Here is a 22915-nt window from a genome sequence, read left to right as displayed (position 1 = left end):
GAATACTGCATCTTTAAACAATGGTTTCTTTGTTTTCCAATCAGGTCTCTTTCAAGTATAATGGTTCCTAGACCTTGAAGGTCTGATTTCTCAAACAGGGCTGAAGAAAGCAGCCAAAGTGATAACAGTTTCTATACTGACATCGACCCAGGAGGCTTTTGTGTGAGGTAACCTTTTCTTTCCCTGGGAGCAGAAAAATGGGCAAACAAAGGCTGGGCTGCTAGACTTCCCTTCAAAGATCTTACCTTAAAATCATTTCCGCATCCTCTGCAGAACAGGGTTTCAGGGCTTCCTGCAGCATGAGCTGAGGTCTGCCAGCAGTGGTTCCATCGGATTTGCCCTGGCATCGGCTTGCTGGGTTGCTAGAGCACATTGCTAGGGCTCTAAGAGCAAATCAACCCAGCTCAGCATGACTCAGGGGTGTGGGGCTGGGGTACTGCTGTTGAGACATTGATTTGGGAGGAAGAAAACCTCATCTTCTATTCAACTGAGTATAGTCCTTTCTGAATATAAACCAGGGAAATTAGTGTACATTTGTATATATTAGTCTCTAAAGAGTGCAGTTATGAGTCAATCAGAAATTATCTGTTCTTTTGAGTGATATTCGCCACCATCAGCCTTTTGATACACGCTTTTTTCCCACAATTTAAATATCTGAATATTTTCAGTATTTCAAAAAATGTAGAAAATTGGTTTTACATTTTCAAAAGAAAACACTTCATCTTTTCCTTTCAAATAAAGTATTTTTAAAACCTGAAAAGTTATTTAATTTCTTTTTCCATGTAAGAAAATTCTGTGGGATTTTTCCCTTTTTCCAGCATTTTTGCTTTTTCCTTTTTTTTTTTTTTTTTTTTTTGCAACTAAGTACAAGTAAATATACCAACTTTAGAGTCTCTTAAGTATTAAAAAAATGAATTGTGTTCTTTTGCCAGATTATTAGAGGACAGACAGCCTTAGTCTCTCAATGAGCAAGTGACAGGATACAAACTTTCACTACACAATTAGTAATGCCTACATGTAGACATCATTTAAACTACATGTTAGTAAAACGTACTAAATCAAACCCAAGTGTAGAAGTTCAGCGTCTCTGTTCTTTGGACTATGCTCAATACAGTCAGCTGTACCTCATGGCGAGCCTGCCTGAGTGCACGGGAAATGTAGCAGAATATACCTGCGTTTCACGTAGTCATTTGATGGAGAATCAGAAAAGAAATAAATAAAAAAGGCAGCTAGAATATAGCTGTAGGAGAGGTGACCCCAGGCTGGACTGAAAGGGCTAGGAGAAGGGGCTCTTCTAGCAGAGTTTCTCCAAGACACCAGTATCAGCTCTTGAACTTATATTATTGAATATGTTTATTTTTGCCTCATACTAAAAGTAGGAGTGTTACTCATGCAACTTGTTGATAACATGGATTTGAAAGGAACTCTTAAGGTAGAGGAGAATTAAAATATCATATAGGAAGAGCTAAAGGATCTTGAGGGTTCCATTATGAGACACTGGAGGAAATAACAGTAAAAAATGCAAGAGTATGCACTGAGGCAACTGTCTGCTTTAGACATACCAGAGGCATTTAAAGAGAATGTCAGTATCCAAGGTTCAGACAGCAACAGCCCAGTATGGTTCCTCCTCAGTTTCCCTCTCAGAAGGCTGAAATTCAATCCCTGCCTCCATTCTGGAACATGAAGTTCCCTATACCCTTTGTGCGTGAGAGAGGGATTTCAGACTGGCCAAGTAAAAGCTTGTCTCCTATATAATACCAGTTTTTGTGGTGGAAGGATAGCTAGGTTTTTTCCTCTCCCTGTGGCAGCTCAGAGAATACCTAGTATGCTGAGGAGAATTCCTTGTTCTTTGCATAAATGTCAGCCAAAAATTACCAGGGGAAAAGCTGTTTAGTCCAAACCGTACTGTGATCCTAAAAGTGAGTGTATGGCCAAAAACAAGAGGAACCTGAAAGCTAGAGAAAATCCTGAAATGACAAGAAGATTCAGGTTCAGAACGAGTCTTCTGATGGGAATGGTGGAGTGAAAAATTCCCCATGCTTAGTTTTGTAATTTCAAGAAAGGGCTTAGATATGAATGTGTCCCCTTGCAAATGCATTTATTGATTGTAACTCACATCCATTTACGAATTTACTGACTTCATTCTGCCTATGCTCCTCTTGAAGCTAGAACTGAGAGCAGTACTTTAAAGATACCTGATGGTTTTTTTTTTCTTTTTTGTCCAGAAGCAGTTTAATTGTATCTGAGCTGAGAAAGGGGATTCACTAGACAAAGCTTGGTAGTCTGGGAATCTGGTGGTACTCCCAGACTCAAACTGATCATGTTTTCCTGTGTAGATTTACCAGCTTACTCGCCTGGGTGCATCTGAATTAGTCTGCATGACATGGTGTAGGTATGATGTTGGGTATGAGAATGGGGCTGAAGGGGGAGAGATGTCCTAGCCCTTAGCTATTTCATGTCATTAATCGGACTTTGCACACTGCCTTGACTTAGAAGAAAAGCAAAAAGAGGACTTACTTTACTAATACCTTACACTTCTCATTTCCGCAAATTAGCTAGTGTGACTTAAGGGGTGACAATGAAATATTATCTGTTGCCCTTTTTTCATCTTCATCATCATGTCTCTAGGGGATCTTGAAGAGTTTACAAACAATGTCTTTCTTTAAAAATTACACTGTTTCTCTGTTAAGTGAGTGTGAATTCTAGATAATTGTTGTGGTTTAGACCCGACTGGCAACCAAGCACCACACAGCCACTTGCTCGCTCCCCCTCACCCAGAGGAATGGGGAGGAGAACTGGAAAGGATTGTAAAAGTCAAGGGTTGAGATAAGAACAATTTAATAGGTAAAGCAAAAGCCGTGCACGCAAGAAAAGCAAAACAAGGAATTCATTCACCACTTCCCATGGGCAGGCAGGTGTTCAGCCATCCCCAGGAGAGCAGGGCTCCGTCACACCTAACGGTTACTGGGGAAGACAAATGCCATAATGCCGGATGTGTGTCGTCCCTCCCCCCCCCCCCCCCCCCTTCTTCTTCCCCCACTTTATATACTCAGCATGACGTCCCATGGTATGGAATATCCCTTTGGCTAGTTTGGGTCAGCTGTCCTGGCTGTGCCCCCTCCCAATTTCCCGTGCCCCCCCAGCCCTCTCGCTGGCAGGGCCCAAGAAACTGAAAAGTCCTTGATTCAGTATAAACATCACCCAGCAACAACCCAAAACACCAGTGTGCTGTCAACATTGTTCTTACACCAAATCCAAAATACAGCACTGCACCAGCTACTAAGAAGAAAATTGACTCTATCACAGCTGAAACCAGGACAGTATGTCTCAAAGTTTTAGTATGACATTGATTTAAATTAATTCTAGGCAGAGAATGTATTTGAAACAACAAAGTATTTCACAAAAGTTTTTAAGAGCAACCATCACAGTGGGAAGATGTTTAAATATCAGTAAACCTTAACTTCAGTGTTCCGAAAATGTAGAAAAAGTGATCCCAAAGTAACACCCTTACTCTAAGTATTGCTTTATGGAGTCTAAAGAGAGCTACATCTTTGAGAGCTCTCATGTATGCCAGCTGGAAAGCTGTTATGCTGTGTAGGATCTAATGGTATATGACGCTGATCACTCACAACTCAGAAACTGAACTGAACTTCTTCCAGCATCTTTGGATCTGTTTTCTGAAGAACATGGAGACTGCTGTCTTTCCTCAATAAAACTGCTACAAGGATATAAATAGAGAATTTTAAAGTGTCAAAACTATGCCAATTATATCTCACTGATTCTCTGCAGGCTGTTGGCACAGGTTAGAATAGGATTAAAATGGGCAGTGAAAAGGGCTGAATTTGATTTTATGTAGAATATGTTGGTTAGATCTCCTTCCTGCCAGTGCCAAACCTGTTCAAATCTCTGTGCCCAGCAACACTAATACTCTTCTCTGCAGCTTTCAGTCAGAATTTGATGCTGATGAAAGCATCACCTGGAGGGATGCAGCACTAAAGTGGAAGAGAATGAAACATCTACTTCATTATCGTCAAACATAGCTGTCTTCAAGAGTGCTTTCTGATATGGAATGCAATATAGACAAAATCGGAAGTTTTAAAGAAAAGCAATTCTGAGTCCTAGGATTAGAAATAGTTTAGCTTAGGCTTTTTAGCTTTACAGAAATATCTATCTTAAAACAGTTTTCAAGTAAAGCCGAAACTACAGCCGGGCTAAAATAAAAGGCTGTTAGAAGCTTTCTGTAAATTTAAACGAACAAAGATTATCATTGTTTCATTATGAAATGGAAAACCAGCCCATTTCAGTGACTGTCACTGGGAAATATATATTAGAAAGTTAATGTCCTGGACTTCGTGTGTGTGCCTTGAGCTGCCTTAATTGATTTGCCAAAGAAAGGTTTAAAATCCTCTAGTCACTACAAACATTTAATGAATATTGAATAAAAGGGTTTGAGTTCCTCTGTAAGAGCTTGTACTGAGTAAAGAGGGAAAATCAGTGTTTGTGTTCTGGGCATGGATGGCTGTTCACTAAAACCCCAAGCCTTTTAGCTGATTCCAAATAGTCTTTCCTAATTGGCGATCACCCTTCTGCCTGCAGGGAAATTTTTAGATGTATAGTAGCAATATAACACTGGGAATGGGTCTCTTATCGTAGTCTTTTCTCTAGCCAGTAGGAAGAATCATCCAAGACTGACAGGTATTCATACTTAAAAAGAGATTTGTAAAGCTGTCTGGTGTTTATGCCTTTTTTTATTTTCCTTTCTCATTAAGGCAGTTTTGAATTAAAGTTCTCACTTAGTAATCTGAAGATACTGTGCTTAGCACTTGCACGTGAATAAAGCCAGTGTGCTCTACATTGGATGCAAAGACTTTGCTAATAACATAGGTTGCCTGCTCATTAGAAAGAACCTCATAAACAAAGTAATCTCCTGTGTCCAGCCAACGTGACAGAGCCTGGGCAGAAAGAAGCGCATGGATAGGAGGTAATGGCTCTTGTTGTCTTTCGGGTCATCATCAGAACAAATGAAATATAGTCTGTGCATTTGTGCTCTCTGCTGGGATTAATGTAGTTTAAAGAAAATGGAAGAAATTACTTCAGAACATCGTCTGAAATTGCACTGTTGAAGAGATAGCACTGCTACTTAATGTGGTGTCCTTAAAAGGCTTTATGCCATCTCTTCTGATTCATTCTTACAAAAGCAGTGAAAAAAAAACAACACATGGTGGCAGAATATAACGTACTGTTATGCTGTTTCTAGAGACACACAGAGCTAGAAGCTGAAATCATCAGGGACTCAACCTCAAAAGAACAATTCTGAGTATCACCTAAGCAGTTCATATTTACTTTTTAATACACACTGAAAAGGGCTTGAGTTCCTAGTCCCAGTGCTTCAGACTGTTTCCTCTTCTGTTGCCACCCTGAAAGACAAGTTGTTTACATCAATGCTTTTATGCACATCTGAAAGCGATTGAGTCAAGAGTAAAGGAATTATTTTGCTCATGCTTCAGAGGCCAACTGCAGGTTTGGAGACTAGCTAAATGTTCAGGAAAAGCTTGCAAAAAAGTTTGTCAAGTATGTATGTTTCATTTTAATTTCTTTCCTGTCATGCTTTTAAACCCAAGACCGCTAGTTATGACCATATTTTAGGCAGCCCACAAAGAGCTTATATGGGCACTGGAAGAGATGGCTCACAGAGCAGAACAACTCTGTCACTGCATGAAAATGATATGGCAAGAAAGAATAGTAAAAAGAGCATCTAACTTCTTTGTCTTGTGCTAACCATAAGCCTAGCTGAATGTGTAAAAGCACATTAAATGAGTGACAAAGTGTAAAGGTTTCTTCTTTCTTCACCTGCAATGGCCATCAAGTGCAATACTGTTTGATCATGATTTCCTGGGTAGTACCTTTTTTTCCCCACCTTCACCTGCTTATGAATCGCTGGTATCTTGTCAGAAACATTATTCCGTTAGACTTGCTTCTGTGCATAAACCAAGAGTGCTCAGATGTTCACAAATCATCCTTTTGCTTGCTGTGCTGAAAAACAATGTTATGATTGTGCCGTCTCATTTCAGCATAACTGTGTAAAACCGTGTATACACAGCTAAATGCTAATCTAATACAGCAACTTAGTCTGGGCTTCTCTCTTGTCATTGTGCTGACAACAGCACGCTTTTGTGCAGACAGCTGATGGCAGAGGACGCTGTGAGATGGAGGGACAAAATTCCATCTGAAGAAATTCTGCACATTCCCCGTCCAATTCCTGCACTTCCCTGATAAAAGAGATGAAGTTCAGCCCAAAATATGGTAAAGTTCAGACAGAAAAATATTAGTTAGAAATAGAGGCACTGTTCTACACAGCAAGAGCATCTGTGTTTTAGTTATGGATAGCCTTGCTCAGGAAATAAATAGGAAAATTGAAATAAAGGCGTAGAGAGTGGAAAGGGGGGTGGGTTGGGGGGGGAAATCCCCTCTGCTATGGAGAAGAGACTGAATGGACTGGAACTCTTTATTTAAAAGGGAGTTAAGTGGTAGCATGATGAAATCATGGTGGTAAGACTTACGGTACTTTGTATTTTCACATAATCCTAGATGTGGATGGTAGGTACATAAAGATGTTATACTTGACCACCTTTTCCCAGAATTTGAAACTTAATGTGATGTTCTTCGCTTGCCATTTCTTCCAGCTTAGCTGTGGATTACAACTCAATCATTCCTATCATGATATTAGGAGATGCACAGTGTAGCCATTTTTTTGAGGAAACTTGTTTTTGGAGAAATGCTTGTAATTCAAGACAGTTCATTCTAAGGGAACCTGGAAATTTAGATTTTTTTTTTAATTTCTAGAAACTCTATTACTTATTCTATAGGCCTTTAAGGGAGATGCGTGCCAAAGCAAAGAGCACAACTGGTCAATGCCACAAAGAGCTTGTATCAGCTGTTGTTAGGATCTTCTCTTGGCAAATACGAGGCACCAAGCTCATCTTTTTTATTAAAATTGCTGGATAATTTCACCCAGAACAGGTTTTGCCCTTAAAAAATAAAAAGAAGGAAAAAATTAGTAACTTTTATATGTCTTTCCTGTGTTCTTTATTTCCAAATGGCCTCTGTTGTGAACCTGTACATCTGCTTATCCTGTACTTCACTCATGTTGAAGTTTCTGTAACCTATTTAAAAAATCATGCATGTTTACTGAACTCTAAGATAAAGCCGATTTTATATTTCCCTTTCTGTCTGCCAAAAGTTCACAGAAGCAGCTACATAAAAATATCTGAAGTGACCCATGAAGTCAGTAGACTGGTTCACTTCCCAGTCCTCTCTTTCTAAACAAAACAAATAAATAAACAATCCCCACTCCGTGCAGATTTCAGAAGTTCATTACAGGCTATGCAAAGGAACAACATGAAAAACATCACTGATTTTTCTGTTTTAGACTGATGTCCTAATAGTTTCTATGAGTGCCTCCTAGTTCTGATATTATGGGATTTGATGAATGCCGGTTCTTATTTTCCATCGCTGTCACAATTACCAGGAGATTTTTTTTCTGGTCACTTCTGTTCCATCAATTTATTTTCCTTCTTTCCCACTTTATTTCTCCAAAACCCATGTTGTTGTGTTTGGAAACTTTCTCGTTCCAGTGGTACAGACAGATATTTAATGCTTAGAAGTAAGCATTTTGTTTTCCTGCTGTTTTATGCCTGCTCTGTCATAGCTAGAACACAAGTATCTGTTTAGATGGGAATGGTGGTATTGCTTCATTTAGAAAATGTTAGCCCAAGACCAGATTTTTAGCTGTGCTTCACACCTGCTTTTTGAGCTGCTCTGCTGCTGCTGCTCTCCAGACACCAGTGTTCAGTTACCCAAATCTTTCAGAAAATGTCATAAGAGAGAAAACAGGCAGGGAAAAGAAATCCCTTTGGATCATAAAATATTTCAAGTTTAAATCTTCAATCTTGAAACATTTGACAGAAACACCTTTTCTGAAAATAGTCTCAAGGCTTGAAAAGCACCAGTTACTGGGTCTGCTTAGATCAAATGTTCTAGAAACATTTTATCCACAGCAGTCTGAGGATGTAAAATCTTGGATTCAGAAGCACTGATGATTTTATGAAGCATTTTAATTTTTGTCACCCTCTGCCTCCTGCTCTCACTGTTCCAAAGGTGACAATTACCTCTTTATCCCACAGGGGTGACAACTTTATTGCTGTCTCCCTAGTATTCTCTGTTGCACTGTGCTTACATCTCCTGTGCTTAGCTCTTTGTCTCTGGCTAATTGAGTGATGTAACTAGGTTGAAACCAGAAGAGCTGTGCACAAGCTGCCCTCAGCTGGAAGTTTGCTGTTTTGTTTCAGAAGGGAGGTTAGACTTGCAGAGCTGAAAGCTTGTTGGGTTACTCTCAACTATATAATTTGATGGACTAAATGATATTCCTTTTCTCAATAAACACTGCTGTCTTAGATGTGAGGACTGGAGGGTGGAAGAGGTTATGAATTACAGCATGTAGCTCTTCACCACCTAAAAGTTGCACAGCCAAGAGTCACAGAATGCCAGCTTGCTGGTTTTTGCATGTCAGGGAAGGCATGTCAGTAGCTAAGAAGTCCGGTATGAGTAAATTGAGTGTAACATACGAGTAGTGGGTTCTGTGGATTGCATGGTAACGCAGAAAGGCTTTTGAAAGGAGCTGGGACTAATAGAGGGTGCCTCTCTCCCTCCCTCCCAGCTCTTTCTGCTGGCACCTGCATCTGGTGCTGGAAAGCAATTCAGAAACATCTCCCCCACTTGCCAAACCAATACAAAATAAACCCCCAAAAAATCACAGAATACATTTTGCTGGTTTAATAGGCCACTAGAGCTCACATGGGGCCTGATGAATGCAGAGCTATGACCAGGTGGGTGTAGGAGGACTGTGCAGCTAGGAGCAATGTGGGCGGACAATTCCTGCCTGCCCTTTGGGTGTTAGCAAGCTCTTAGGTTTGCTGTCCTGTGATGCTTCACCCTCCTTGGCGCCTAGTTTTATTGGCCTTTGTCCAATAAGAACACTACAGGATCAGAGGTACACCTTGATTTCAGTAGGTGTCACAGAACTTAAAGGGACAGTTTTAATTGTATACTCATTATATAATAATGCACTCTGTTTTAAACTAAAAATATAACTTCAGTTGCCTTAGTTATCTCACTGCTTTTCAGGTGTTCCTGCATGCATTTATTTAAATGGTTTACTTTATATTAAATATCTAACTCAAGAACTCCAGAAGTGACTGAGTTAATTTTTGGAAAAAATACTGACAGTCACTTTTGGAACTGGTTAGACTGTGTAGGCTCAGGCATTTCAGGGAAAGCCACTGGGGATAAACACTATTATATGGGGAGATGGCTTGCCTTTAGGGCAGCATAGCCCAGATTCCTGGACAGTAAAGCAGAACTGAGGCAAAGTCCCTGGAATGTATTGGCCCATTGGAAAATACTCGGGGGACATGAGTCCTGAGGCATTTAACTGTCTTGCATCCAGCTGTGATGTGTGTGTCAACATACTCATGATCTCTCTTCTAATGAGGAGTATTTGTGTTATTAATTTAACTTGAATATCTAGTTATGACTTTTGAAGTCAACAGTGTAATAGCAAGTATAAGCTTAGTATTTAATACAAATCTGAATAAATAAAAAATTGTTTGGTGCCATGTGTGGAAGACTATTGGAGAGTGAAGTAAGGTCTAAAGCAGATCTTTTTTGTAGGTGTAGTACTGAAAATCACAGAAATAAATGCTACGTGTTTATTTCTCTGTTTATTATATTTGAGACATTTTGGAGAAGAAAATACATGGTAAATGAAATCATGGTCAAAGTGAAGACCTGGCCCTGTCTGTGAGAGCAGTTAAGAATCTTCTGAACTCTGATTTTATTGACTTACGAAGAAGGCTAGAGACATGAAAGAGAAAGTGTGTTGGCTGTGGATTTCAGTGTATGAGGAATGAAAGAATTCTAACTTTGGCATGGGCCTATGTCCAGAGATGAATAATAATATTGTCAGTGATAATGCAAAGGAACTTCTAATAAATACTAGTGCTCTATAGCTCGAAAAGAGCTTAATGACATGTTCATAATATAGCAAAGATAATTACTTCTTATCCACCAGGAAAAAAATAAAGTATAATAAACAGCTGCTTCCAAGTGTAGACAAATGACTGACTGCTGTAAAGGCAGGGGAAGTCCCATGTGTAAAATAAAGAAAATGTTGGATAATATTTTGTGAGTGCGAATGGATGAGTCCTGTGGACTTCTTATTCTGACCACAAATAAAGGACTGATGGCTAAGGAACATCAATTCAAGCAAAAAGGTGAAGATTGTACATCCAGGGATGGTAAAGACTGTCTTTTTAGTAATGACTTGAAAGGCAGTTATGCTGTATAATAAAGTACATGCAGGTAGCACGAAAATCAGTGTTAGGCTTGTAAAACAGAGCACATAGAAGAGAGTATGCAGAAGAAACAGGGAGATGATGTTGTTCTATGTGGCAATTGTGAGACTGACACCATTGAAATGTTTGGTCCAGTGCTGGTTTTCATTTATGGTTGTTGTGGTTTAGCCCTGGCCAGCAACCAAGCACCACGCAGCCGCTTGCTCACTGCCCCTCACCCAGAGGGATGGGGAGGAGAACTGGAAAGGAATGCAAAAGTCAAGGGTTGAGATAAGAACAGTTTAATAGGTAAAGCAAAAGCCGTGCACACAAGCAAAGCAAAACGAGGAATTAATTCACCACTGCTCATGAGCAGGCATGTGTTCGGCCATCCCCAGGAGAGCAGGGCTCTGCCACACGTAATGGTTACTGGGGAAGACAAATGCTGTAATGCCAGATGTCCCCCCACTTCCTTCTTCTTCCCCCAGTTTATATACCCAGCATGACGTCCCATGGTATGGAATATCCCTTTGGCTAGTTTGGGTCAGCTGTCCTGGCTGTGTCCCCTCCCAATTTCCTGTGCCCCCCCAGCCCTCTTGCTGGCAGGGCCCTGGAAACAGAAAAGTCCTTGATTTAGTATAAACATCACCCAGCAACAACCCAAACATCAGTGTCCTGTCGACATTGCTCTCACATCAGAGCCCAAATGCAGCACTGTGCTAGCTACTAAGAAGAAAAGTAACTCAGCTGAAAACAGGACAATGGTAAAAGATTATAACACTGTAGATTTTTTGGGGGGGAAAAAAAGCACCAAATAATTACAGGAAAAGCAGCTGGACTCAGAGATGTATTAAAAAAACCCCACTCAACCAATCACATAAAAAAACCCCTAAACCGCACCCCTCTTCCCCAACTTAAGCTTCTATATATTTCTGTTGTCCAAGACACCTAACTTGCAATGTGCAACTAGTATTTTCCCTTGTGAGGTGGTTACACATTTAGGAAAACTGAGTAAAGCATAATCATTTAAGGCTGCATTATGAGTTATGCAGCTGCCATGGATCCCAAATATAGTTTATTGGGATGCTGTGTGCAGCAGTGGCTGTACATAGCAGCAGCAACAGCTGAGAGTACCACGCTGTGCAGACAGCTGATTCAGCTTCTCTTCCCCTCTCTGTTCACATCACTGTTTATTGGACAACAAGCCACACACTTCCAATTTCCTTCCCATCAACTTTTCAACAATAATTACTGATGTGAAGATCCTGTCCACAGCTCAGAGTTGGGCAGATCAGTTACAGAATTGGTATTTACTCTGTACTGGTAGAGAAAGGGGAAAAAACATATCTGTAGATGGTAGATTGAAGAAAATATAACAGGCGCTAAGATACCAGTGTGGGTTCTATTGGTCTCCACTGGGATGATCTGTATGTAATAGAGGAAGGGTTTGTTGATTAATTCACTATTTTAATGTATCGTAAAATACATGGTTTGATCTCAAGTGCAAGTAGTCCAATCATGCACTTGATTTAAAAGTTTAAGGACAGTGATCATATTTTACATCTCTCGAAGCAAAATAATTACTTGACTGGGAAATATTGACAGTACCTAAATATGCCTATGCAATGTCACCAGAACACAACAGAAGGTAAAAGGGGATTTTGTGTCTTGTATTCGTGATGGGTCACACCGTCTGGAGTCTGTACCAGCATATATGCTGGGGTATGTGGTAAGGTGAAAAGAAAAGACGAAATAGTACTAAGATTGGCTTTTGTAATGTCAGAGCTTAATGTGTGCATTAGTAATATCTATTATTAAAACATCCTCTACCTTAAATAAAGAAAAAACACTGTAAGTAATTTATGAATCTGAAGCCTAAAGAAGATAATTCTAGCTAAACCTTATGGTATGTTACCTCAGTGGCAAGGAAATTACTTGATGTGAGCTACAGAGTGTCATTGGATTATAACTCGCTTCTCATGCCATAAATCTAAAAAAATGACTAAAAAGTCATTTCTACAAAACAGGTTTCTGAAACATTGGTTGGCTTATTTCTTACTATCGTTGCTCTTAGTTTATAAAATCATGTACTACAACATTTTATTATATATTTATATAACATTTTTTACCCCAAATGTAATTGCCTTATTTTTCATAAAATAGTGGTGAAAGCATGGAGCAATAGGTGACTCTCATTAGTTTCCTTCCTATTTCTGTTTTAAGAAATGAAGTTATTGCTAGTTATACAATTTCTCAGTATTCATGAGGAGTGCTCCTTTCTGCCATGTTGGCAGAACCAAATACTGCAACAGCAACACTACATCCATCTCCTGGGGCTGCCTAAAGTCCCAGTAAAAATCTAGGAATTTTTCTCACCGAGCACACAGGAATTTTAGTCTTGAGGGGTTTAAATTACTTGAGATGCTGTAGCCACTTGTTGCATGTTATGAAGCAGCATGTTCCTGAGGGGCAAAGAACCAAGTGGTATGGTAATGATGCCTGGGTAATATGTACTGTCATTCATGGATTGCACTAGAGATTCCTGCTTTGAGGCTTATTGCTGATATGGGGTTTGTTCATTTTACCTTTGAAAACAGATTTATTCATTGGATTACACATCGAATAAATAGCCAATTTCAATTTCTCAAAATTGTTCTTTTTCCTGTTAATATCTGCGTGTATAACATACAGACTCTGTAGTTTGTGAACAATATCCAGGACAATGTCAGACTTCATAAAATAGTATTTAGAAATTGTTATTCTTTATAATGACCCTTTTGACTTTTTAGCATTTTCCAGTAATCTTTAATGAAAGTAAAACACTGTAATTGAATAACTTTGCACATAACAATGACATTTTCACGAGTTGTTCCATAACTCTTTCATCACCATCATCCATATCTTTATTTACCTACTACTTAGATATACTTAGATAGTATAACCCACCAATCTTAGCAAAGGGAAGTTGATAAAAACAAATACTTCTAAATTTTTTTTACATTTATTCAGAACATTCAGAACTGATTTATGTTTTGGTGATAGTTTCAGAACATGCCAATGAGGATGTATGTGTTTAGTCAGTAGATGCGTATGATATTTGCCTGTCCGACTGAATGCTGAAAATGTGTGTGATTTTGCAAGCAGCATTGATAATACTGCAAAACAGTTACACTTGGAAACTAGAAAATTTCTTGAGCCGGTACATTATACTATCAATAATAGATGACAATTGTAGATGGCCATCACGATAGATCTCCTGTGAAGACAGGCTAGAAGAGTTGGGATTCTTCAAGAGCTGGAGAAGAAAAGGCTCCAGGGAGACCTTACAGCAGCCTTCCATTACCTAAAGGGGACTTACAAGAAAGCTGGAGAGGGAATTTTTACAAGGGCAGGTAGTGACAGGGCAAGGGATAATGGCTTTAAGATCAAAGAGGGTAGATTTAGATTAGATATTAAGAAGAAATTCTTTACTGTGAGGGTGGTGAAGAACTGGACCAGGTTGCCCAGAGAAGTTGTGGATGCCTCATCCTTGGAAGTGTTCTAGGCCAGGTTGGATGGGGCTTTGAGCAACCTGATCTGGTGGGAGGTGTCCCTGCCCATGGCAGGGGGGGTTGGAACTAGACAGTATTTAAGGCCTCTTGCAACCCGAACCATTTTATCATTCTATGATAGCAGTGATGTTTGTGCTCCATGTTTAACCATAGATACCACTCTAGTAGACTACAACTTACAGTTCTATTAACTTGTAATAAAACAATAAAAGGAGATAAAGTTACAGTAAAAAGCAGTAAATTTAAAATCAAATTAAAAACTTATCCACACAGTGAAAAATTTAATTACAGAATTCTCCGATGCAGGTCACAGAATCAAGAATTTAGCAAGACTAAGACTGGGTTGACTATAGCTATATGTCTGCAATAAGTGATGCTTGCATAGCATCTTTATAAGTTTTTAATATTATCTACTGTTTTTTGCTTAAACCAAGTAGCCACTTAAACAAAGTAGCCAAGTGCATTAGGATGATGCTGAAACAGATGAAGGGATAGTAAAAACTGCTTCTCCAAACTAAAGGAGATCTGGATGAAGGCTGCTAAAGTGCACACATAAATCTGCCTGCTAATGTTTTAGGTTCTTTCCTGGAGCTGTGTTAGCAGCCACTGGATGAGACTTAAGCTTTACTGGATTTCATTAGGAGTAGCTCCCGTATCCTTCTGTAGCTGTCACCAGCATCTCTCCCATTACTGGTATACATGTCTCTTGCTCTCGTTTTGTCACATATAGGTGTTTTTGTCTTTTACTGCTTAGCACAAAGTTTCTTATATTTGTTGGAGGGTGTCATTTTCTGTTTATCAAAGGGAAGTTGTGTTTGGTTGCTTGCAGAAAACGTGGAATGGGTATGCTGTACTCTGCATCTGTTGTACAGTTCCTGCAGGCAATTGATTTCAGTAATTCAGATGGTTGTCTTCCATGCATCCCCTTAGTGACCAGAAAGGGTTATCCAAAAAGGGGCTGGCTTGCACAGAGAAATGCATTGTAGCCTTAAATACCTATCATTTGTTTTCTCTTACCTTGATTCCTCTAAAACAAAGAATAATGTACATGATAATAATAAACCAAACTAGGGATGCAATAAAACAGCAATCTATATTGACAGCACTCAGCACTCCACTGTGGGTTCAAAATATTAAAGATACTTCTTAGCATAAATGAATGAAAACCTGTTCTTTCATACTCAATTATGAAATAGCTGAAGTAAGGAAGAAATTTAACAAGATCTTTTCTTAATGTAAATTGGAAAGATGGGATGAAAGATGAGAGTAATTTGCTAGGGATATGTGAGGAGGTTTCAGTGTCATGTAGCCATTATTTTGAGGAGTAACAATGAGTTGCAAAACAAAGGGTAGTACTGACTTAATGGCTTTACATTTAAAAAGAATTCTAGGACATGCATATTGGTGTAGTACAAAACCAGGCCACGAGCTACTGGTATCCATAATCAAGTAGAATAAGTATATAAGATAAGATATAAGTAGATTATAGAGCCATTTGGAGAACCATATGATGAATGAAATGGACAACGATTTTCTTGTGTGATCTTTGATAACTCTTACATATCCTTGGTAAAAACAATCACGGAGTGAAAATCAATTATTTGCTTATCTCTCATCATCTGAGGTTGAGTAAGTTACTGGCTTTATTGTACCTAAATTTCCATCCCTGAAAAGTGGGTGATAGCATTGGTCAATTTTCTAAGGCCATTTGAAACACGTGGAAGAAAACTTTAAGGAGGTGTAATTGCGTTATTTTAACCTTTGTTGAATCTGCTGTCTTCAAATTTAAACCTTACTTGGGTAATTTTAATTGTGAACGGAAAATAATTGCAGTGCTAACAAAACTATATTATGAGAGATTTATGAAACTTATAAGGCATTTATTTATCTTATTTAGGGTCAAGTTGTTTTCAGAAATGGAGAGAGGATGGGAACCATCAAATTTACGCAATTCCAAGGTAGGTTGCAAACAGTTCAATTTTCATTATAATTATGTATGCAGTTTCAAATTTGTGTGGCGTTTGTTTCAGGATGTTTTAAATAGTACAATTATTTTGAAAAACAGTTGCTCAGAAGATGCAGCAGAATACTTTGAAAGTTTTGTTACCTGCTTAAAATACTGTGTTTTTGAACCCTGAGTGCTCTGAGGTATTCCCAGATATTTCCAGGAACTTTTCTAGAAGAAAATCCACATACTTACAGAAACTACTGATCTGTAACAGCCAACAGCTGTTGGAAAAACTCTCCTGGTCAGCTAATCATCCACTTCTTAATACAGTTTCTGAAAACTGAATCTGGAGAGGAATTTAGAGAGAATTGTTGCTGCTAAGCTCTTTCAAGTTAGTGTTGTGCTTTCTAAAGACTCACTTTTGACATTCCACAACTGCTTTCTAAAAGTTGCTTCAGGAACTGGTCCCTCAGCATGCAGAGAACACAAACTGCTGACCCCATCCCTTGGAGGCAACACACTCCACAGTGCGACCTGCCAAGCCCGCTGCATCCTCTCAGCCTGAGCTGCTCCTGCAGGGAATGGTCTCAGCAGCGGAGACCACAAATGCAGCCATGGGGATTTGTCAAGGGTTGTTTGCAGCCCAGACAAGGTGCTTGCTTGGGAGAGTTTCCTGCAGAAATGGTGATTCATAGAAGACATGTTATAGTTCTCTCTGCAGTATATAAAATGCAATTCATGTTTTTCTTCCTGGGCTGAGGCTGAGATAAAACTGGAGATGATTGCATTTGGATGGTCTCATTAGAGTAGTGGTGAGAATGCTGGCAAATCCTTTTCAGACAATGCATGAGAAAGAAGCTTGCGCTGCCTTTGTCTTCAGGAGATCGCTTTAAACATAATCCTGCTGACCATGTTACAAAGGCTTATCCTTTAAACAGAAATTGTCTGCTGTATGGGCATTATTATTAATGAGCAGCAATGCACTTGAGGGGATCTGTTACTCATTCTAATTTACTGAAGCAATCTTGGGGATTGCTCTTGCCTTCACAGCTATAACTGATGCTATTACCTCATGTTCCCTGAAGCATTTCTGCCCACTAAAACTTTGCAGATGTCATCTCATGATAATATAATTTAGAAATTCTTGCTCAACACTAATGATAAATATTGATTGCTTCCTCTTCTTCCCCCCACACCCTCCCATTTCTTCATAGTAGCGGTGTTTACAGCCACATGAAAGAATCATGAGAAAATATTGTAAGGGGATTTTACAAGAGGTGTTTATTCTTCAGAAGTCTGAAGGAGCCCTTATGCATTATGCCTAAGGCAGCTGTATGTACCTTTCTAGAGCATCTGAACAAGGAGGAAGTTTGGCACGTTCCTTCTGCACACTGAGGATGTGACTGTGGATTATGTCGAGGTGCAACATGTATCATCTGGACAAGTGATAGAACTCCGGGATACCTGATTTGTTATTTTCAACAATTCAAATTGAGTTTCTTTACAATGTTTTCAGTTTCACATCAGATTTACATCTATTTCAGAACTAATTCAGGCCCTTACTTGGGATTTGATCATTAACCTACAGGAAAAAATAACCAAGGCAGGAGACGGGCTGGGTTATCTCTCATGCAAACAATAGGCTGTCAACACATCTGAAGTCTGGTCTTAAGTTTTGTTTCATTTCTTACTAATTTTGGAAATGAATGTACAAAAACATATGAGAAATTGAAATAAGGAACAGTATAACAACATAGGTGAAACTTACCTATCTTTTTTTAACTATAAATGATATTATATTTTTTCTGTTCTTTCATTGGTATTTTTTTATACAAGGCTTTTACACTCAATATTTGTGGTATAATTGTAGAAATTATTAATTTGTTCAAAAGAATACTTTATTGGTTAGGAAGCTTTCTGAAACAGTCTCATTAACTTTAAAGAAATCTTGGACCATTGGGGAAGTTCCTAATAATGGAAAGAAGTTAATTAAGTCCAGTACTTAAAATGGTAAATGGGATTTTCCTTTGTCATTGTAGCTGTTAGGTGATATCGAGCTTAAAACCCATATAAAACTCATTCATTAATATTTTATTTTAGAATATGACACAAATCATGATGATTTCTAGGAAAAAAAGACCACATCAAAGATGTCTTGTAAACGCTTTTGTGAGATTAAATGTAATTATGAGAATAGAGTATATAAAGTGTATTAGTAACTTTTTATTCAAACATCATAATTGGGAATCATCAGTTTTAGTGTTCTATACTGCAAGAGTTATTTCTTCATCTGCAATGTTTTATAGTTTTGTTAACAATTTGAACGAAAATGCACAGTTATTACAAATAATTCAATGCAGAAAAATAAAATGGGTAAATAGATAATTGTATCTCAGACGTAGGATTCCTTGGCCAGCAATACTTTTCCTCATTTGCCAGGGTAGAAAATTTCTAGGTAGACTCAGGACCTTCATTTTCTATTCTTTGCTGGCAACTCTTGTGTTAATGAGACTATCTGCAAACATCATGGCTATGAAAAAAGCAGACAACCATGTCTGCCAGGGGCAAGGGAAAACCAGCCTGTGAGAGTTTAGAAGGTAACCGAGGTATGCCTGACGCACTGTGATGAAATTTTGAATAGCTGGTTTAATTTTGAATCTGGATATAGTTTTTCCCAAATTCACGCTAGTCATGTCTGTTTTTCAGCTTCTGTGCAGCCTGTTAGTGTTTCAAGTGGCCAAACAGATGGTGCCAGAGATAGCTGTGACCAAACTACTTACTGCTTTATAGATCATGAATACCACCCAGGAATGATTTAGTATGCAGCAGAGAATACAAAGCACATTTCATAGCATTTTCTTCCCCTACCTTACTGGCATATAAAGAGCAGTCTGTCAGTCTAGCTCAAATATCCAAGTGATGTTTGAAGCTGGCATCCTTCCGAATGAATGGCAATTTTTCCACGGGTGCAATAAATGGACTATTCTCTTTGTCAAACATGTAGTTGAAGTAGATAGCCAAAATCTTTTGGCTGGTGAAAGCTGAAAGAGCCCTGGCAACTGTTGTGTGCATATCAAGGAGCGGGGAGGGAAGCAACAAAACTGAGATTGTAGATTGCTGTGATACAGGACGCTGCAAGAACAGACACATACCTGTCTTTCAAAGTGTTTCACTTTTTCGCAGATCTTTTCTGATTAATCTGACTGGAGCCTAAATGGCGCCTTGCTTTCAGCCATATTCCTATTTCTGTCAGACATTAGAGAAACTCTTAAGAGACTTCTGTGCTGTAATAGGTTAAAAAGGAAAACTAAAGCTGAATTGTAAACAAATACCATTGAAATGTGCATAAATCACGCTTCTTGTAGATAGGAACAAAGTCTGTGGTACTGCCTGTTGAGAAAACTTGAAGAAAGTGAGTGGTCATCTGCTGTGTCTTTCTGGGAAGAATTTAAGAGTTTCAACTCATTTAACCGGGTAATATGATAACAACATTTGCTTGTGTTGAAAGCTGATCTAGGTACCGAGCAAGAATGAGAGCATGGCTTGTCAAGTGGTCTTCTTAGAAAAGGCCTCACTGAATTTCTGCAGTAAATGCCCCAGATATTCTTCTCTGAGTTTAATCAACAGAAATAGACAAACAAATGTCTACTCTACAGTGAAGAGAAAGCTACATGAGAATCCTGGATTTCTTAACTGGAGCCTCGGTTCATCTACTTAGTTCCTAATTGTTGTCCCCAGCTGCTTCAATGAAGGAGACATTAGCAATGCTCCAGAACCACCTACAGATACAACAACTTGTTCTCCAGGGTCATCAATCCAACCCTGGAAAAGTTTCCTTCTGTTATTCTAAGTATGATCCAGCAGAGTCTTAACTACTTTTGGTTCTTGCTTCCATATGGGTTCATATAAATAATAAGACTAATGGCCTCTGAATATTTTTTGTATATTTACACCTGTCCAGTATATACCACACAGAACCAGTCTTTGGATCTTCTTTCTGTGATAATGTTGGAGGAATACAATCCAATAAACAGAAAATATTTAATGACCACTCTAAAAACTCACATTTGAAATATCTCATGTCATATCTGGAATCCATGGTGTCGAACATCCAGAATCAGTGGATTCAGATTTCTCTGCTTCTGCAGCATATTTACAAAGTGAGAATAAAATCTCCTTATAAATATCAAAATTTTTGAGTGATTAAGGAGTACCTTTGAAGAGCCATATATGAACTTAGGGGAAAAGTAAATAAAGAATTTCAGAATTCTGTTGGCTGAGCAGAATCTGAATGGTGAACAATAAATAATCACTAGTGTCACATTGTTCATGTGATGAACAATAAAATATGTAAAACTGTGTGGTGTTTATCCTGGGCAGCTGCATTCTTCTGGAAAAGATCTTTCTGTCATTAAGGACTATTATTTTGCATGCAAAAAAGAGATTTAAGGAGTCAGAAATCTTGCTTCTGTCACATCCTAACTGGAGTACTTGACTGAAATCACAAAAGTGTTTGGTAGACTTGGTGTGCAGTATTGACTCCATTCTGTCTCCTTATAAATAATGTAGCTAGATTGTAGCTGTTCCTATCTTAGCCACCACTGTTTTTGTTAGCTTAATGATCAATTCATCCTGTCAAATTAAGCCTGTTTAACAGTACCCGTGGTGGCTTGTAGCAATTTTCCAGCACACCGCACACACAAACCTCCCCCCACCATGTCCTAAACAAGCTTTTTTAGCTCCAGGGCAGTTAGTGGTGGCTAGGTCGAACCTTTATTAGATCCCTCCCATCTGAAATCCCCCTAAACAATAGTTTTCTACGTGCTGTCAGATGTTTCAATACCAGTTAGTCCTGATAGTTTGAACTGTGGTATACAAAAACCCACTTGTCTTATAACTTGTCATTTAGGGTGCTGATTCAGCAAATAATTTAGGCAGTGCATTTCAGTCACACTACCTCTGTGGAGTACCACTTCCATCTTTTGTTGGCAATGATGTTTTCTTAAGCGATTTGGGTTAGTATAATCTATGTGAAACTTACGAAACTACAAGGTGTCAGCAAAACTGATTTAGAGTCCCATTTCAATGACAAGGATAGTCATCTAATACGGAGAGATGTGCCAAGCAGAGTGCTGACAGGGTGTGCCTTAAATCTGGAGTCACTGAATATTGTTATTGCTGATTAAGAAGATGACCTAGAATATGTAATTATCAAATTAAAAGTGATGTCTGAGGGAGCCAGCAAGCACAAAGGGGACTAGACAAGGATTCAAAAAGATATTAAAAAATTGAAGAAGTAATCAGGAAAAAACAGGATGCAGTTTATTTATGTCAAATGCCTGGCGCTACGTTGGGAGTAAACTGCTGTACAAATACAAAATGGGGAACAATTCACCACGCCATAGTTACACGTAAAAGCAACTAGGGGTTACAGTGGGTCACAGGCTGAACATGAATAAGCAAAAACATGAAGTTAAAAGAAGAAAAATCCTGTACTGGGGTGTAGAAATAATATCCTTTTAAACTACCCAGTGCCAAAAGGCTACAGCTAACTACTGTATCCAGTGCTCATTTAAGGAAAATGTGTAAAGATGACAGAATATTAAAAAATGAATTAAAAATTCATTACAAAAAGCAAAAGATCTAGGCTGCTTAGAGAAGACAAGAAGGTTGAAATATGTGACAGTTGCTGCCTACCTTCTAGAGCTGTAACCCACAGAAGTCCTCCAAGTAGGTCCTTGAAGAGGCCAAAGTTAGCTCTGCTGAAGTCCAGAGTTGCAATCCTACTTATTGCCCTGCTTCGTCCACGCAGGATCCTGAATTCCACCATCTCATGGTCACTGCAGCCAAGGTTGCCCCCAACCTTCACATCTCCAACCAGTCCTTCTTTGTTTATGAGTACAAGGTCCAGGCACCTCGCCTCATTGCCTCCTCAGCCACCTGCATCAAACAGTTATTATTAGCGCTCTGCAGGAGTTTCCTAAACTGTGTGTGCCCAGCTGTGCTGGCTCTCCAGCAGATATCAGTGCAGGTGAAGTTCCCCATGAGAACCAGGGCCTGTGATCAGGAGGCTCCTGCCAGCTGTCTGTAGAAGGCCTCATCGACTTCCTCTCCCTGACCAGGTGGCCTGTAGCAAACACCCACAGCAGTGTCACCCATGTTGGCCTGCCCCTTATATCTTTACCCATAATCTCTGGACTCATTCTGCACCCACCCTAGGCAGAGCTCAACACATTCCAGTTGCTCCCTCACACAAAGAGCAACCCCACCACCTCGCCTTGCTGGCCCGTTTCCTAAAAGCTGCATAGACACCCATGACAGCGTTCCAGCCATGTGAGCTGCCCCACCGTGTCTCTGTAACTGCAATGGGGTCATGGCCCTGTGACAGCACACAGATCTCTCATTCTTCCCGTTCAGTTCATTCCCTGCGCTGCGTGTGTTGGTGTACAGGCGTTTCAGAGAGGTAACTGAGCATGCAGGTTTCCCGGGAGGGGTACAAGAGGATCCACCACAGCCACAGACACCCTTGAGGTGGCTTATTTGTTGTAGATCTTTGAATTATTTCTAGTAAGAGACCTAGGTAAAGTATGAAACCCTAGACTGGTGGTTAAGGGTATTTGTAAGGAGGAAACAGATTTATTTGCTCTTCCAACATTGGTTCTGTTTTTGTTTTCCTTTAAATCCAATGTATTATTTGAATGTAAAATGCTTAAGTAATCTTTGGGTCTTGGATCCCTCATTCAAGTGAGGATCATAATAGGTTATAGTGTCAGGCCCTCTCAGCCTTTGTCTCTAGTACATCAATGTCAATTGTTTTCCTATGTTGTACAAGATTTTAGCAGGACAAATAGTGAAAGTCGTTATCCAGATGTATATATAGCCTGGTCATAAATAGAAAGAGGTGAAAATTACAGTTCTTCTCAGGAAGAAAGTGAATTGAATCTGGGGTTCCCAAGTGTATGATGACTCCTCTAACCATTTATATTGAAATAGGTAACTATTTGAAAGGGAAGTGCTTCACCACC

At 39.2% G+C, this 22915-nt stretch overlaps 1 protein-coding gene across 1 annotated transcript in view; it reads left to right on the top strand.

The window, feature by feature from the left end:
* Positions 1-22915, top strand: part of GABBR2 (gamma-aminobutyric acid type B receptor subunit 2) — a 487844-nt gene that overhangs the window by 261442 nt on the left and 203487 nt on the right. Inside the window, exon 8 of the mRNA XM_037381548.1 lies at positions 15840-15900. Coding sequence (XP_037237445.1) covers positions 15840-15900 — 61 coding nt within the window. The remainder of the gene's footprint in view (positions 1-15839; positions 15901-22915) is intronic.

The sequence above is a fragment of the Falco rusticolus genome, chromosome 3, assembly GCF_015220075.1.
Source record: "Falco rusticolus isolate bFalRus1 chromosome 3, bFalRus1.pri, whole genome shotgun sequence".
Classification (NCBI taxonomy): domain Eukaryota; kingdom Metazoa; phylum Chordata; class Aves; order Falconiformes; family Falconidae; genus Falco; species Falco rusticolus.
Note: the sequence above shows the minus strand (reverse complement) of the source record. Positions and strands in the feature narration are given on the sequence as shown.